Genomic DNA, 13,041 nt, shown 5'->3' with positions numbered 1-13,041 from the left:
TAAAGTTCTTATTTTAATAGTTTTTTTTTTTTTTTTTTTTTTTTAATTCCAGAGAGAGAGCACAAGTGAGGGAAATGGGCAGAAGGCAGGAGGGAGGGTGGGGGGGAGAGAGAGAGAGAGAGAGAGACCAGTGCAAACAGGCTCCATGCTTAGCATGGAATTCAATTTGCTGCTCAATCCCACCACCCCAGGACCATGACCTGAGCTGAAATCAAGAGTTGGATGGATGCTCAACTGACTGAGTCACCAAGGCACCCCTAAAGCTCTTATTTTAGAGTGCATATGTATTTATGATTGTTACATTCTTCTTGGAGAATTGACCCATTTATCATTATGTAGTGGCCTTCTTATCCTAGACAGTCTTTCTGATTCTGAAGTCTGCTTTGAAATTGATTTGGCTGTACTTTCTTTTGGTGAGTGTATGGTATCTTTTTCTATTGTTTTACCTTTTCCTATCTAAATCTTTATATATTAAAAAAAAAGGTTTTTTTTAATGTCAATTTATTTTTGAGAGAGAGAGAGAGACAGAGTGTGAGTGGGGGAGGGCAGAGAGAGGAGACACAGAATCTGAAGCAGGCTCCAGGTTCTGAGCTGTCAGCACAGAGCCTGACATGGGGCTCGAACTCATGAACCATGAGATCAGGACCTGATCCAAAGTTGGATGCTTAACCGACTGGCCACCCAGGCGCTCCTTAATCTTTATATTTAGTGGACTTTTTGTAGATGGCTTTTAGCTTGATCATGCTTTTTCATCCAGTCTAACAATTTGTCTTTTAACTGGTGTTTTTTTAGACCATATTATTAAAGTAATTAATTTTTTTTTTTTTTTTAAATTTTTTTTTTTTTCAACGTTTATTTATTTTTGGGACACAGAGAGACAGAGCATGAACGGGGGAGGGGCAGAGAGAGAGGGAGACACAGAATCGGAAACAGGCTCCAGGCTCCGAGCCATCAGCCCAGAGCCTGACGCGGGGCTCGAACTCACGGACGGCGAGATCGTGACCTGGCTGAAGTCGGACGCTTAACCGACTGCGCCACCCAGGCGCCCCAAAGTAATTAATTATTAATTAGTTATTATTAATAACTATTTGGTAATAATTAGATTAAAACTTACCATCTTGCTAGCTGTTTATATTTGTTGCATTTCTTTTTTCCTTTGCCTTCTGTAGTGTGAATTGAGCTTTTTATTAGTATTATATCCTCCCTGTTGACTTATTTATACTCACCTAAAATGGTTTTTAGTTGTTGTCTTTGGATTTACAGTATATGTTTTAAAATAATTTTAGTATACCTTCAAATTATACCACTTCACATGTAGTGCATGTATCTTAATATTTTATGTTCCTAATTCTTCCTTTCACTGTCACTGTTGTTAATATATTTTATTACATACGCCATAAATAACCAGTACGTTGTTCACTGCTCCAAACAATTGTATTTTAGAGTAATTAAAAATCTGAAAGAGAGGGGTGCCAGGGTGGCTCAGTCAGTTAAGCGTCCGACTTCAGCTTAGATCATGATATCGTGGCCCGTGGGTTCAAGCCTCACATCAGGCTCTTTGCTGACAGCTCAGAGCCTGGAGCCTGCTACCGATTCTGTGTCTCCCTCTCTCTCCGCCCCTCCACCACTCATGCTCTGTCTCTCTCCATCTCTCAAAAATGAATAAACGTTAAAAAATTTTTTTTAAAAATCTGAAAGAGGAAAGACTTTATTGTACTTTCGTTTATTCATTTTTTGGGTAGATCCAAGCTTTTCACCTGTATCCATTCTGCCTGAAGAATTTCCTTTAATATTTCTTGTATGGTGGGTCTGCTGGCAATGAATTCTTTGTTTTTGTTTGTCTGAGAGAGTCTTTATTTCTCCTTATGAAGAATATTTTTACTTGATATAGAGTACTGGCTGGGCAGTTTTTTTCTTTCAACATTTTTAAGTTGTCACTCCATTGTCTTCTTACTTGGCAACGTTTCTGACAAAGTTTATTATAATCCTTATTTTTGTTCCTCTGTATGCAATATGTTTTCCCCTCTCTTGCTATCTTCAAGATTTTCTCTTTGCCTTTCAGCAATTTAAATATGATAGGCCCAGGCATGTGTATTTTGGTGGGGGAGGATATATTTATCTTATTTGTTTTTGGAGCTTCTTAAGTCTGTAGTTTGGTGCCTTGTCACTAATTTTGCTTAGTTCTTCGGCATTCTAATACTTCTTCTCCATTCTTTCTGTCTCCTGCCATTCTAAGTATGTGTATGTTACATTGTTTGATTTTTTCCCACAGTTCTCAGATGTTCTCTCCTGTTTTATTTTCCTACTGTTTTTTCTTCTTTACTTTTCAATTTGGGTAATTTCTGTTAGCTTATCTGATTCTTTTTTCGGCTGTTTCAAGTCTACTAATAAACTTTTGTTCTTTGTTACTGTTTTTATTTCTAGAATTTCCACTTGATCCTTTCTTATAATTTCCATGTCTCTGAATTTATAAATTCCCTTCTAGGTCCAAAATCTGTCATATCTGAATCTAGTTCTGATGATTGCTTTGTTTCTTCAAGCTGTGTTTTTGGCATACTTCATAATTTTTTTGTTGAAAGCTGAACATATTGTATAGGATAGGAGATACTGAAGTAAATATTTTATATGCTTGAAGAAGACTGCAAATTTCTGCTAGACCCTGGCATCATGGCCTGAGCCAAAATCAAGAGTCCAGATGCTCACTTAAGCCACCCAGGCATCCCTTTTTCTGCTCTCATTTAAGGTGGAATTTGTGTTAATTTGTTAGGGGTTGGGCTATATTTGAAGTTTATTATTGCCATGGTTACCAGAGTTGATATTTGTTCTTGCCATGGGAACCCAGAGACTTCAAGTTTTTCTAGTGTCCTTTGTCTCCTAGCGTCCCTTATCTCCATGCTTAGCTTTGGATTTTCCCTCTATACTGTTTCTCAGAGTCTGTCTCTTGCAGCTATATTCCACTGTTATTTTTATTTGGAGCCTGTTAGTGTGGTAATGGAGGATAAGAGGAATTCTTGATGGTCTGTTAAGCCTCAGATTTAGGCAGATGTTAGAATCTGGGTCTTGTAGATGTGGGCTTCACAAAACTTTACATTCCACTTCCTTGGGTAGAGTTTCTCCTCTTCTTTCTTTTTTACCTACCTGCAGTGTCTAGATTAATTTTTAAAACCTAAGGATTTTACTTATTTTTTTATTAAAAATTTTTTAATTAAAATTTTTTTTTCATGTTTATTTTTGAGAGAAAGTGTGAGTGGGGGAGGGCGAGAGAGAGGGAGACACAGAATCTGAAGCAGTCTCCAGGCTCTGAGCTATCAGCACAGATCCTGACTTGGGGCTTTAAGTCACCAACCAGGAGATCATGACCTGAGCCAAAGTCATTTGCTTAACCGATTGAGCCACCCAGTTACCCCTAAAACGTAAGGTTTTTAAAGTTAAGGTTTTTCAAACCTCTCTCACCCTGCATTAAGGTTATTGTTACTTTACAGAGAGTGAAAATTGTGTGTCAGTATCCTCAGTCTCTTTTTCTTTCCTTCAGCTCTAGTGGGATTCTACCAGTGTCCTCTGGGTATTTGATGAATTTTTCTTTGCAGATTCAGCCTTTTGTTCCATAGGGAGATGGGGGAAATAGATCTCGGCTGATTGGCATTGGCTATTCTACTCTTCAAGCTCCATAGGTATGGGTGAGGGCAAGGATGAGGAGCTTTTTCTGCATATTCTCAGATCCACGCCCCTGCATTAGAGATTCTTTTGAAGTTTCTGGAAAAAAGCGTACATCAGGGTGAGAACTCTTATGATTGCAGCCCCCAGGGGCTTTCCAGCCTCATGTTAGCCCACATTCAGTCTTAAGCAGTTTGTCAAAATTATATTTTAAATCCTCCTAACTGCAATGGAATTCTTCCATGCTCTTGGGACTATATTTCCTTTAGTTGGAGAGAAAGCTTTCCCTTTTTCCGGGTTTTGGGTATTTGTCCAGCCTCTGTGTTGCTCTATCCCTGCTGTATTTTAAAAATTTATGTATGTATGTTTTTTTGAGTATAGTTGACATAACAGTGTTACATTAGTTTCAGGTATACAGCTTAGTGATATGACAAGCTTATGTATTATGCTGTGTTCATTCACCTCAAGTATAACTACCATCTGTGTCTTTACATCGATGTTACTTTGTTACATTGACTGTATCCTTATGCTGTGCCTTTTATTTCCATGACTTATTCCATAATTGGAAGCCTGTATTTCCTTCCCGCCTTCACCCGTGTGGCCCAACTTCCCATCTCTGCTGTATTGCTAGAGGTTAGATCAAGAGAAAATGGGGTTCGGGTAGGAAGAGTGTGATTCTTTTCACTCTCTGAACATTAGGAATCCACACTGTGGTCACAGAGTAACTTGTGAGACTTACCTTAGGGCTCAGCATATGATCAATTTTGGTAAAAGATCTCTGTGCTTGATAGAGTATTTATTCTTCAGTTATTGGGTAGTGTAGGTCTGGTTAATCATGCTATTCAAATCTATATTTTTATCCTTTTCTAATCTCTTTCTGAGTCATTGGTCAGCTACTCAGAGTTGTTAAAAGTTTCCCCATTGTGATTATGGATATTTTTCACTATTTGTAATTTTTCCAACTTTCACTTTATATATTTGAAGGCTATGTTATTACGTGCGTACGAATCTTAAATTGTTATATCTTACTCATGAGTTATACTTGAATTCTATGAATTATACGCCTACAAATGCTTTTTGCATTAAAGTCTACTTTGAGTACTATTAATATGGCTAGAGAGGCTTTCTTTTAGTTTATGTCTGTATGACCTTCCTATACTTTTTAACTGTTTTTTCTTTTTTTTTTTTAAGTTTATTTATTTTTGAGAGAGACCAAGACAGTGTGAGCAGGGGAGGGGCAGAGAGAGAAAGAGAGAGGGAGGGAGGGAGGAAGAATCCCAAGACCGAAGTGGGACTCAAACTCATGAAACTGTGAGATTGTGACTTGAGCTGAAGCCAAGAGTCAGGCGCTTAACCAGCTGAGCCAACCAGGTGCCTCCCCGCCTTTTTAAAAATGTTTGTTTATTTTTGAGAGAGACAGAGACGGAGTGGGAGCGGAGGAGGGGCAGAGAGAGGGGGAGGTACAGAATCCAAAACAGGCTCCAGCCTCTGAGCTGTTAGCACAGAGCCCAGTGCAGGGCTTGAACTCACAGAGCCGTGAAATTATGACCTGAGCCGAAGTCTGATGCGCAACCGACTGAGCCACCCAGGTGCCCCTATTTTTAACTGTTTTCTTTTTATTTTAGGAGTGATTTTTGTGAACACTAGTGCAATAATTTTTGTCTTTTGGTCTGATTATATTAGTGTAGTTACTGGAATATTTGAGCTTCTATTTGACACCTTATGTTTTGCTTTTATATTAAGTTCTACTTGTTCTGTGATCTACCCTCCTTTTTGCATTCATTTGGGCATTTTAATTTGTATTTCCTTTCTATTATCATAGTAATTATGTATTATTTTACTACTTTTTAAATGTTTACCCCAGAGATTAAAACATGTGATTCCTTCCTTTTTAAAAATATGTTTATTTTTCAATATGTAATAATAGTCGTAAGGCACAGAATTCAAAAGGTACAAAAGACTATGTGATAGGAAGTCCTCTCTCACATCTACCCATGAGCCACCCCATTCTTCAGTTGCCTTAGTAATGTATATAGACCAGTAGAGTCATCTAGCATCTTTACTGGCCCCCAAACATATTGTGTTTACTGCTCTTCTAGATGGAAATCTTAGTCCATATCTTCCTGCTTATTCATCCATTTTCTCATCCTTCAAAGCTCAGTTAAAAGTTTCATGAAGCTTTCCTGAACAAATCTGTTCTTAACTGATCTTCTAATATTAATTGCAGTTTTCTTCACACATTTTAGCTTAATAATATGGTTTTGTGCTAGTTTCCTTTCGTTTTAAGTACGTGAATCTGACTTTCCGTCCCAGATTGTGAGTTCCTCCAGGGCAGGGTAATATGCTTTCATTTGGTCTGTATAATGCTGAGCATAAAACAAATGCTCCCCCAATACTTGTTTAATTAAATAGTTTCTCTGGTAATGGCTGTCAGAAGGTCGTTTTCCACAAAAATTTCAATTTTCATGCATCTTGATTCTCAATTGTACATGGTAGATACAGTTTTTAAGAGTTAGCTTTGAATGCAATATTACAGATCTAGAATTGCAAACTACTTGAAAAAATATTTGCTTATAAAATTGTCTTTATGTGCTTGCTTTGCATTTCATTTTAAGTTTAAAATTAATAGCCATTCCTAATTCAGTATGAGAGTGTAAAAATATTCATTGCTATTTATTACATGTGCACTTCCTTAAGTACTAACAAGTTAGCACTTTTTTCAAAAATATCTTCTTTGTTGATTATAATTTTTCTTCATAACATTTGTGAAAAATTAGAAGACACTGAAAAATATTAGAAAAAATTACCCTACTCCTACCAGTGAAAGATAAATATTAACATAAACATATAAACTCAGTTTTTTTCTGTGTATATGTAATAGATAAGCTACCCATCTAAGTTTTTCACTTTGTAATTCTTAATGTTCACTTTCAGCTTTTCCTGAAAGGATTCCTGTACACCTTAGAAGTGCTTGAAGAAGAGTGATAAAGGCAAGTATACAACTCTTGGCTTGGTTGATAGCCAAGCCAAAAAGCTTTGGTCACCATATCTATCAGAAAAGAAAAAAAAAGTAAAGAAAAAAAGAAATAAAGATAATTTATATAGAATTTGAATGGTTTTCCAGAGCACCCTCCTAAACCTTTGCCAGAGTTTTAAAACATAACTTTTAAACTTATTTCTGATTTTAATTCAGAGTAGATTGTTTCTTGAATGTGAAGTAATGGTGTATTATGTCTTTCTAGAAAAATTGTTAAAATTTCGGAGAATTTAACAAAGTTCTCTGAAATACCTGGTCTGTAGATAGCTACCTTTTCCTTCTCTTTTCCTTACTTTGTATTCTTTCCCCTCTTTTTCCTTACATCCTTCTACTCCCTTTTCTCTTTCTTTACTTCTTCTGGTTTACTTATAAAAACTTTACTTTTCAGAGAAGCTGAGTGAATAAAAGTGAAGCCAACATTTCTATCTTATGATACTTTATGATTGAACTTGTGTTAAACCAGGCATCTCAATATATTGTTTGGAGAGTTTTATAAACTGAGCAGGGTTACTCATTTGAATTTGCTGTCTTAAAGGAGAAAATAAGGGAGTCCTAAAAAATTTTGGCATTATTGAATTTGTTTAGTGCTTGCATTCTTACTGTCAGCAGTATACCATCACTGTCTTTGGTATTTTGGACACAGTATTTGACCTTCCATCATATTTGGTGTATATCAAAAGGTAGCCTTAAAGATTTTCTGTTGACCTACAGAAAATTTTAACAAGCTTCAAAAATTTGACCATATTTTTTGTTTGTATTGTTATCACAGCAGTAATGCAGATAATAGATACAAGTATAAATACTAGTACATTTTAGAGTCAGTGCAACAGGTTGTTTTTAAAAATTCTTATATTAGAACTTGATGTTTAAAGCTTAATTTTGGTTTTTTAGGGTTCCATGCTAAATAGGCCTCTGCTTAGTATGATTAAGGTATGTCTTGCCTTTAGAAATCCCAGAATTTATTACTGTTGTAGTATATAACCTTTGCAGCTGTATAGATAGCCTGTGCAAGCTTTGGCTTGGAAATTGACACTCTGTTTCTAGGTTTTCTTAGGAATGCTGTTATTTTTTTATTTGTAATCAGTCATCATTTCCAGTTGTTTGAAAATAAAGATGATGTACAGATGCTAGTGAAATCTCAAATGAAGTTATGTTAAAAATGTATTATGTCCCCCCCCCCTTTTTTTTTTAATTATCAGATGGCCATTTGATTAGCTTATAACACTGCCCAAAGAAACAGGTTTACAGGTAACATCTTTATATATAGGACAAGTAAAGTACGTTATTTATTTGGTTTTCCAGCTAACTTTGACACCATTCCTTTATTGTGGTATCTTTTACTCTCATGGGAGAAACTTCTATCTTTTGCTTCCAGATACAACAAAAAAATCAGTTGTATTATTTAGCTAATGGAATACAAATAAGGAGAAAGGTAAATTACTACCTTATTAGTCTGCTGCTTTCACATCTTCCCATCTTCTCAGGGTCTCAATTGCCCAGATTAGTTACTGGAGTATCTTGGTTACATAGCCCTTCTTCTCTGAGGGGCTCAATGCTTTGTAGGGTGGAAATAATTCAATAACTATTAGTGTGCTCCACAAACTCATGAGTGAAGGTGAGTATAATTAAATATATGTACTACTGGCAATATTGGCAATATTTTTGCCCTCAAGGAGCCCCAGAAAACTCCAGTAAAGGCCAAGACAGTCATTAACTAATAAGGATTAAGGGTTTCATTCTGAGCTCCCTCAATGGGAAGAGGAAAAACAAAAGCAATGTGCAATCAGGAAAAGGGCAAGAGGCCCCGGTGGTATGGCAGGATTTCAGCATGACCACAAAGAGTTTAAGCAACAAGCAGTGAAATTTCCTGTTCTCATGACTGCTACTCATTTGCCTAATTTAGGAGCAAAGAATTTTGTAGTATTTAGAAAGTGGGAAGGTACTGGTGAGAGATAAATGTCTTTAAGTCTGTCGTGATGTTTATGCCTCTGAGTCATGAAGAGGTCAGGAGATGAGTAAATAAGTATGAAAGAATATGGACAGCAGAGCCACAATGACAGTGCCATATACACGGTAAGAAGGTCTTCCTTCTGAGAGTAGTTACCAAGAAGAAAACTAGAGGGTTTGCATTCCTACCCCTCTGAACTCTAGTATCCTTTAGTTCACAGTTAACTCTTACATTCCAGCTAGTTTATGCCTTCTAGATTGCTACTTGGTGGCAAGGAGTCTCCATATCCCCAGAACATGACCCCCATAGGGCCTTACTAGTAGTGACTTAGGCTGTTCAAAGTACTTGGTAGTGCAGGGAGTTTTAAAGCTCGTTGAACAAAAAATTGAGGGAAAATAGGGAAATAAAGAACATCCTATATCATATTTTGTCCTCAGGTTCTGTGCATTAATACAAACTTATATATTTGCAGAACCTCAATACAAAAGTACTGTTTCTTTCCATTAAATCTCATCCCTACCATCTCCTTTCCTTTTTTTTTGCATGTGATTTCCATAACCATGGCAGTTTTGCTGACTTTACATCTCTTAGTTTCAGCTTCCTTTTAATTTCCTGCATTTAATATTGGTGTGTGATTGCATTTTAACCTTTATTTTTCTCTACTCTTCCGTCTACCCAGTTACTGTGTTACTTCGTTGCTTTTAATTTGTGTGGATATGTGAGAAGCTTCTGTCAGAGATGACACTATTCAAAGAAAGGGATTTCTTTGACTCTCTTTTTCATAGGGTAGGGTGGGGGTGGGGACCAACTCCCAGCTGTTCAACACTTGTCCATTTGAAATGTAAACTGTCTTGCTTCTTGTTCCCCACCTCTGGAGTGACTCTGAAGCTGTCTTCTTGATAGTTGGTACAGGGCAAAGCTCTAGTTTCTGTAGAGACAGATTCTGCCTGGATCATTTGCTCATATGGTGCCAGATGGTCCTTTGTGTTCAGTGGAGAATTCAACTTGCAAGATTTTTGTTTCCATTTTCTTCTCAATAAACACCCCTGTTTACCAGTGACTGATGAATATGATTGGTAACAAAAAATTTCTCTTTTCCATTAAAATCCACAGTTAGATTGGGATGTCCACTTCTCACTATTATTCTTTGAATTTACTTTGCTGAGTTTCAGCATATGGACAATTAACTGTGGTTGTGACTGAGAGGAATTAAATTGCCTTATCTAGACTGTACGTATGAATGGTCTGTTCCTTCTTGATTTCCCAAGTAATGGCTGTTCTGTAAACTATTATTATGGTTTCCATTCCAAGATGACTCCTCTGGTATTCAGTTCTTCATATGTTGAAACCTGTAGGGATTTTTTTTTTTAACATTGCTATTTTCATTTGCTGTGTACTTATTTTTAGCTTTTTTCCTATTCTAGAAAATAATCATTGCCCATTATCTAGAAAACTGTCTTTTAATCTTCTGATTAAAGATTGCTTAATGATATTGCCTGTTTGTTTGGCTAGTGGCATGTTTTTTTCTTTAACACTGAAAATTCTGCATGGACTTATAATAAGATGCTCTTTTCTTTCTTTCTTTGCTTTTCTTCTTCTTTTTTTTTAAGCATTAGATAGGCATGAAGCCTCCGTCTCACAGCTGCATGTGTAGTTACTGTTGAAGCAAATGCCTACCTAATTTGACAGTCTTGGTGTGTTTAAAATTTTTTGAGTTTGCAAATAAGCATATTAAATCTACTGATGGAGCCTTCGGGCAGTGAACAGTTATATGAGGACCCTGATCCTGGAGGCAAATCCCAAGATGCCGAGGCCAGAAAGCAGACAGAATCAGAACAGAAGCTGTCTAAAATGACCCACAATGCTTTGGAGAACATTAATGTGATTGGCCAAGGCTTGAAGCATCTCTTCCAGCACCAGCGCAGGAGGTCATCAGTGTCTCCACACGATGTGCAACAAATTCAGGCAGATCCAGAACCTGAAATGGATCTGGAAAGCCAGAACGCATGTGCTGAGATTGATGGTGTCCCCACCCACCCCACAGCTCTGAATCGTGTCCTGCAGCAGATTCGAGTGCCACCCAAGATGAAGAGAGGGACAAGCTTACATAGTAGGCGGGGCAAGCCAGAGGCCCCAAAGGGAAGCCCCCAAATCAACAGGAAATCTGGCCAGGAGATGGCAACTGTTATGCAGTCGGGCCGACCCAGGTCTTCATCTACAACTGATGCTCCAACCAGCTCTGCTATGATGGAAATAGCTTGTGCTGCTGCTGCTGCATGTCTGCCAGGGGATGAGGCAACTATAGAGCGGGTAAGTCTGCCAGATTTCCTTTTTCTGTTAACTTACTGTTCTTTATATCTAAGACTCTCCAAACTTCTTTTTGGTAGCTAAAAAGAGATAGCAAGGACCTCAAAATTGTGGCAAAAAATAGGTTTTTTTCCCATTAAATACATGGGATGAATACTCATTCTAGCTAATGAATGGATCCCTATAATTATATTCCTATTTGCTTCCTAACATATTGCTATGTTCTGTTTATTTTACCCTTTTGCTAAAACCTTCAGTATGTTTCATGTGCCTTTTGTGTGTTAAGGGCTCAGTTTTATGGTAGAGGAGCAAAGATGATTCTTGTTTTGGTTTTGCACATGAATTGACTTTCTTACATTAATGAAGGCAAGAAAGTTCTAGAATCTGGGTTTGTCTGCTTAGCATGGGAATATACCAAATTGGTTATAGTTTTCATATACTGTGCCACATCATCAGCATTCAGTATACATTTTGCATTCTGTCATAAAGTGCATGCATTCTTATAATTTACTCTTAATAAACAGGTTTTTTAGGTTTGCCTGGATGGGAGAACTAGGCTTAACAAATTTAGGGGGAGCTCTTTTCGTAAAACTTAGTTTTATGAAAATAACTTAGTTAAAGGCACATAGTAGAAATAGTTCTGGTAAGGTTTGAAAACTTAGGTACATGTAGCCAGGCAGGTAGTAACAATGAGTGAAGTCATGTTATGGGTCTAGGACAAAGTGGAGAGTGCAAGTCCTGTCTAAAGGGGCAATGTCTTCTTAGCTTTAGCTGATGGTTGTGATTTGGGACTGTGAGCCCAGTCTTGCCAGGTCTTCTGATTTGAGAAATTTGAAAATGAGTTTACTCATTTGCTGATTTTTAACCTGTTAGTATAGAAGCCAAACTGAACATATTTGTGGGCCAGGTCTGCCCTATAAGTCACCATCTTGCTGTGTTTTGGATTTATTTTTATGTATTCCTTAAGTTTTAATGATTAATCAGTCTCACTTTTATACTGTGTCTGCTTCTGGCACAGGCAAATTTATTTTACTGAATATTTAGCCTGGAAATATAAATATTGAATCTAGAACCTTTAAACCTCTCCATCTAAATGTGACATTAGAAACAAATGAGTAATAGACAGTAGATCATTTTAAGAAGTTAAGCCTGTCTGAATAACATATTCACCAGAATAGCAATCATCAGAATAATGATTCACATCATTAAAATTAAAGGTATAAATGAGGAAAATAATGTAAATTTATGTGCATAATAGTTACCTTTTTTTTTTTAATGTTTATTTTTGAGAGAGAGTGTGAGCGGGGGAGGTTCAGAGAGAGAGGGAGACATAGAATCTGAAGCGGGGCTCGAATTCATGAACTGAACCATGAGATCATGGCCTTAGCCCAAGTCAGACACTTAACCTACTTAGCCACCCAGGCGCCCCCATAATAGTTATCTTTGAAATAAAAAGGACATTTGGTCATTGATTATACAATCTAGTTGACAATAACTAACAGTGCAACTATATAATTTGTCTTAATCTGTACCAGAGAACACTAAGAAATTTTTTTTTTTTTACACGTGATTCTGTGATTATAGACTTTTATGTTAAAAATTAGGGGCGCCTGGGTGGCTCAGTCACTTAAGCATCTGACTCTTGATTTTGGCTCAGGTCATGATCTTAGCTCAGGGTCAAGATTGAGACCTGCATTGGGTGTGGATCTCTCTCTCTACCCCGCCATGCCCCTCTGCCCTTTCATGTGCACCCTCCCCCCACTCTCAAAAAAAAAAAAAAGAAAAAAATTGTAAGTAAAGCATATTGTGTGTGTTTATATTGCTTTAGAAAACTTCATAGAGAGCCGGGGGGGAACATTTTTAATAATTGTTTCTTTAATACATGTATTTACAGAAAAATCCACCGATTTTACTTCATTGTTTTATTTTAATCCCTGTGTAGTTAACAGTATAGTGTTAGTTTCAGGTGTATAATATAGTCATTTCAACAATTCCATATATTAATACTACTCATCAAGATAAATATACTCTTAATCCCCTTCATCTGTTTCATTCAACACCCCCTACCCACCTCCCCTCTGGTAACCGTCTGTTT

At 37.0% G+C, this 13,041-nt stretch overlaps 1 protein-coding gene across 4 annotated transcripts in view; it reads left to right on the top strand.

Annotated features, from left to right (window-relative positions):
• Positions 1-13,041, top strand: part of TMCC1 (transmembrane and coiled-coil domain family 1) — a 248,172-nt gene that overhangs the window by 47,058 nt on the left and 188,073 nt on the right. For 2 of the 4 annotated variants that reach the window (XM_043588198.1, XM_043588197.1), the window contains exons 2-3: positions 6,589-6,644; positions 10,684-10,949. In XM_043588198.1, the coding sequence (XP_043444133.1) occupies positions 10,725-10,949 (225 nt within the window). In that variant the 5' untranslated portion in view covers positions 6,589-6,644; positions 10,684-10,724. Of the gene's footprint in view, positions 1-6,588; positions 10,950-13,041 lie in introns of those variants that run through there. The other 2 variants (XM_043588195.1, XM_043588196.1) reach the window with 2 other exon arrangements.

This window comes from Prionailurus bengalensis, chromosome A2, assembly GCF_016509475.1.
Source record: "Prionailurus bengalensis isolate Pbe53 chromosome A2, Fcat_Pben_1.1_paternal_pri, whole genome shotgun sequence".
In the NCBI taxonomy this organism is placed as follows: domain Eukaryota; kingdom Metazoa; phylum Chordata; class Mammalia; order Carnivora; family Felidae; genus Prionailurus; species Prionailurus bengalensis.
The sequence above is the reverse complement of the archived record's forward strand: the minus strand, read 5'-3'. Positions and strand labels throughout refer to the sequence as shown.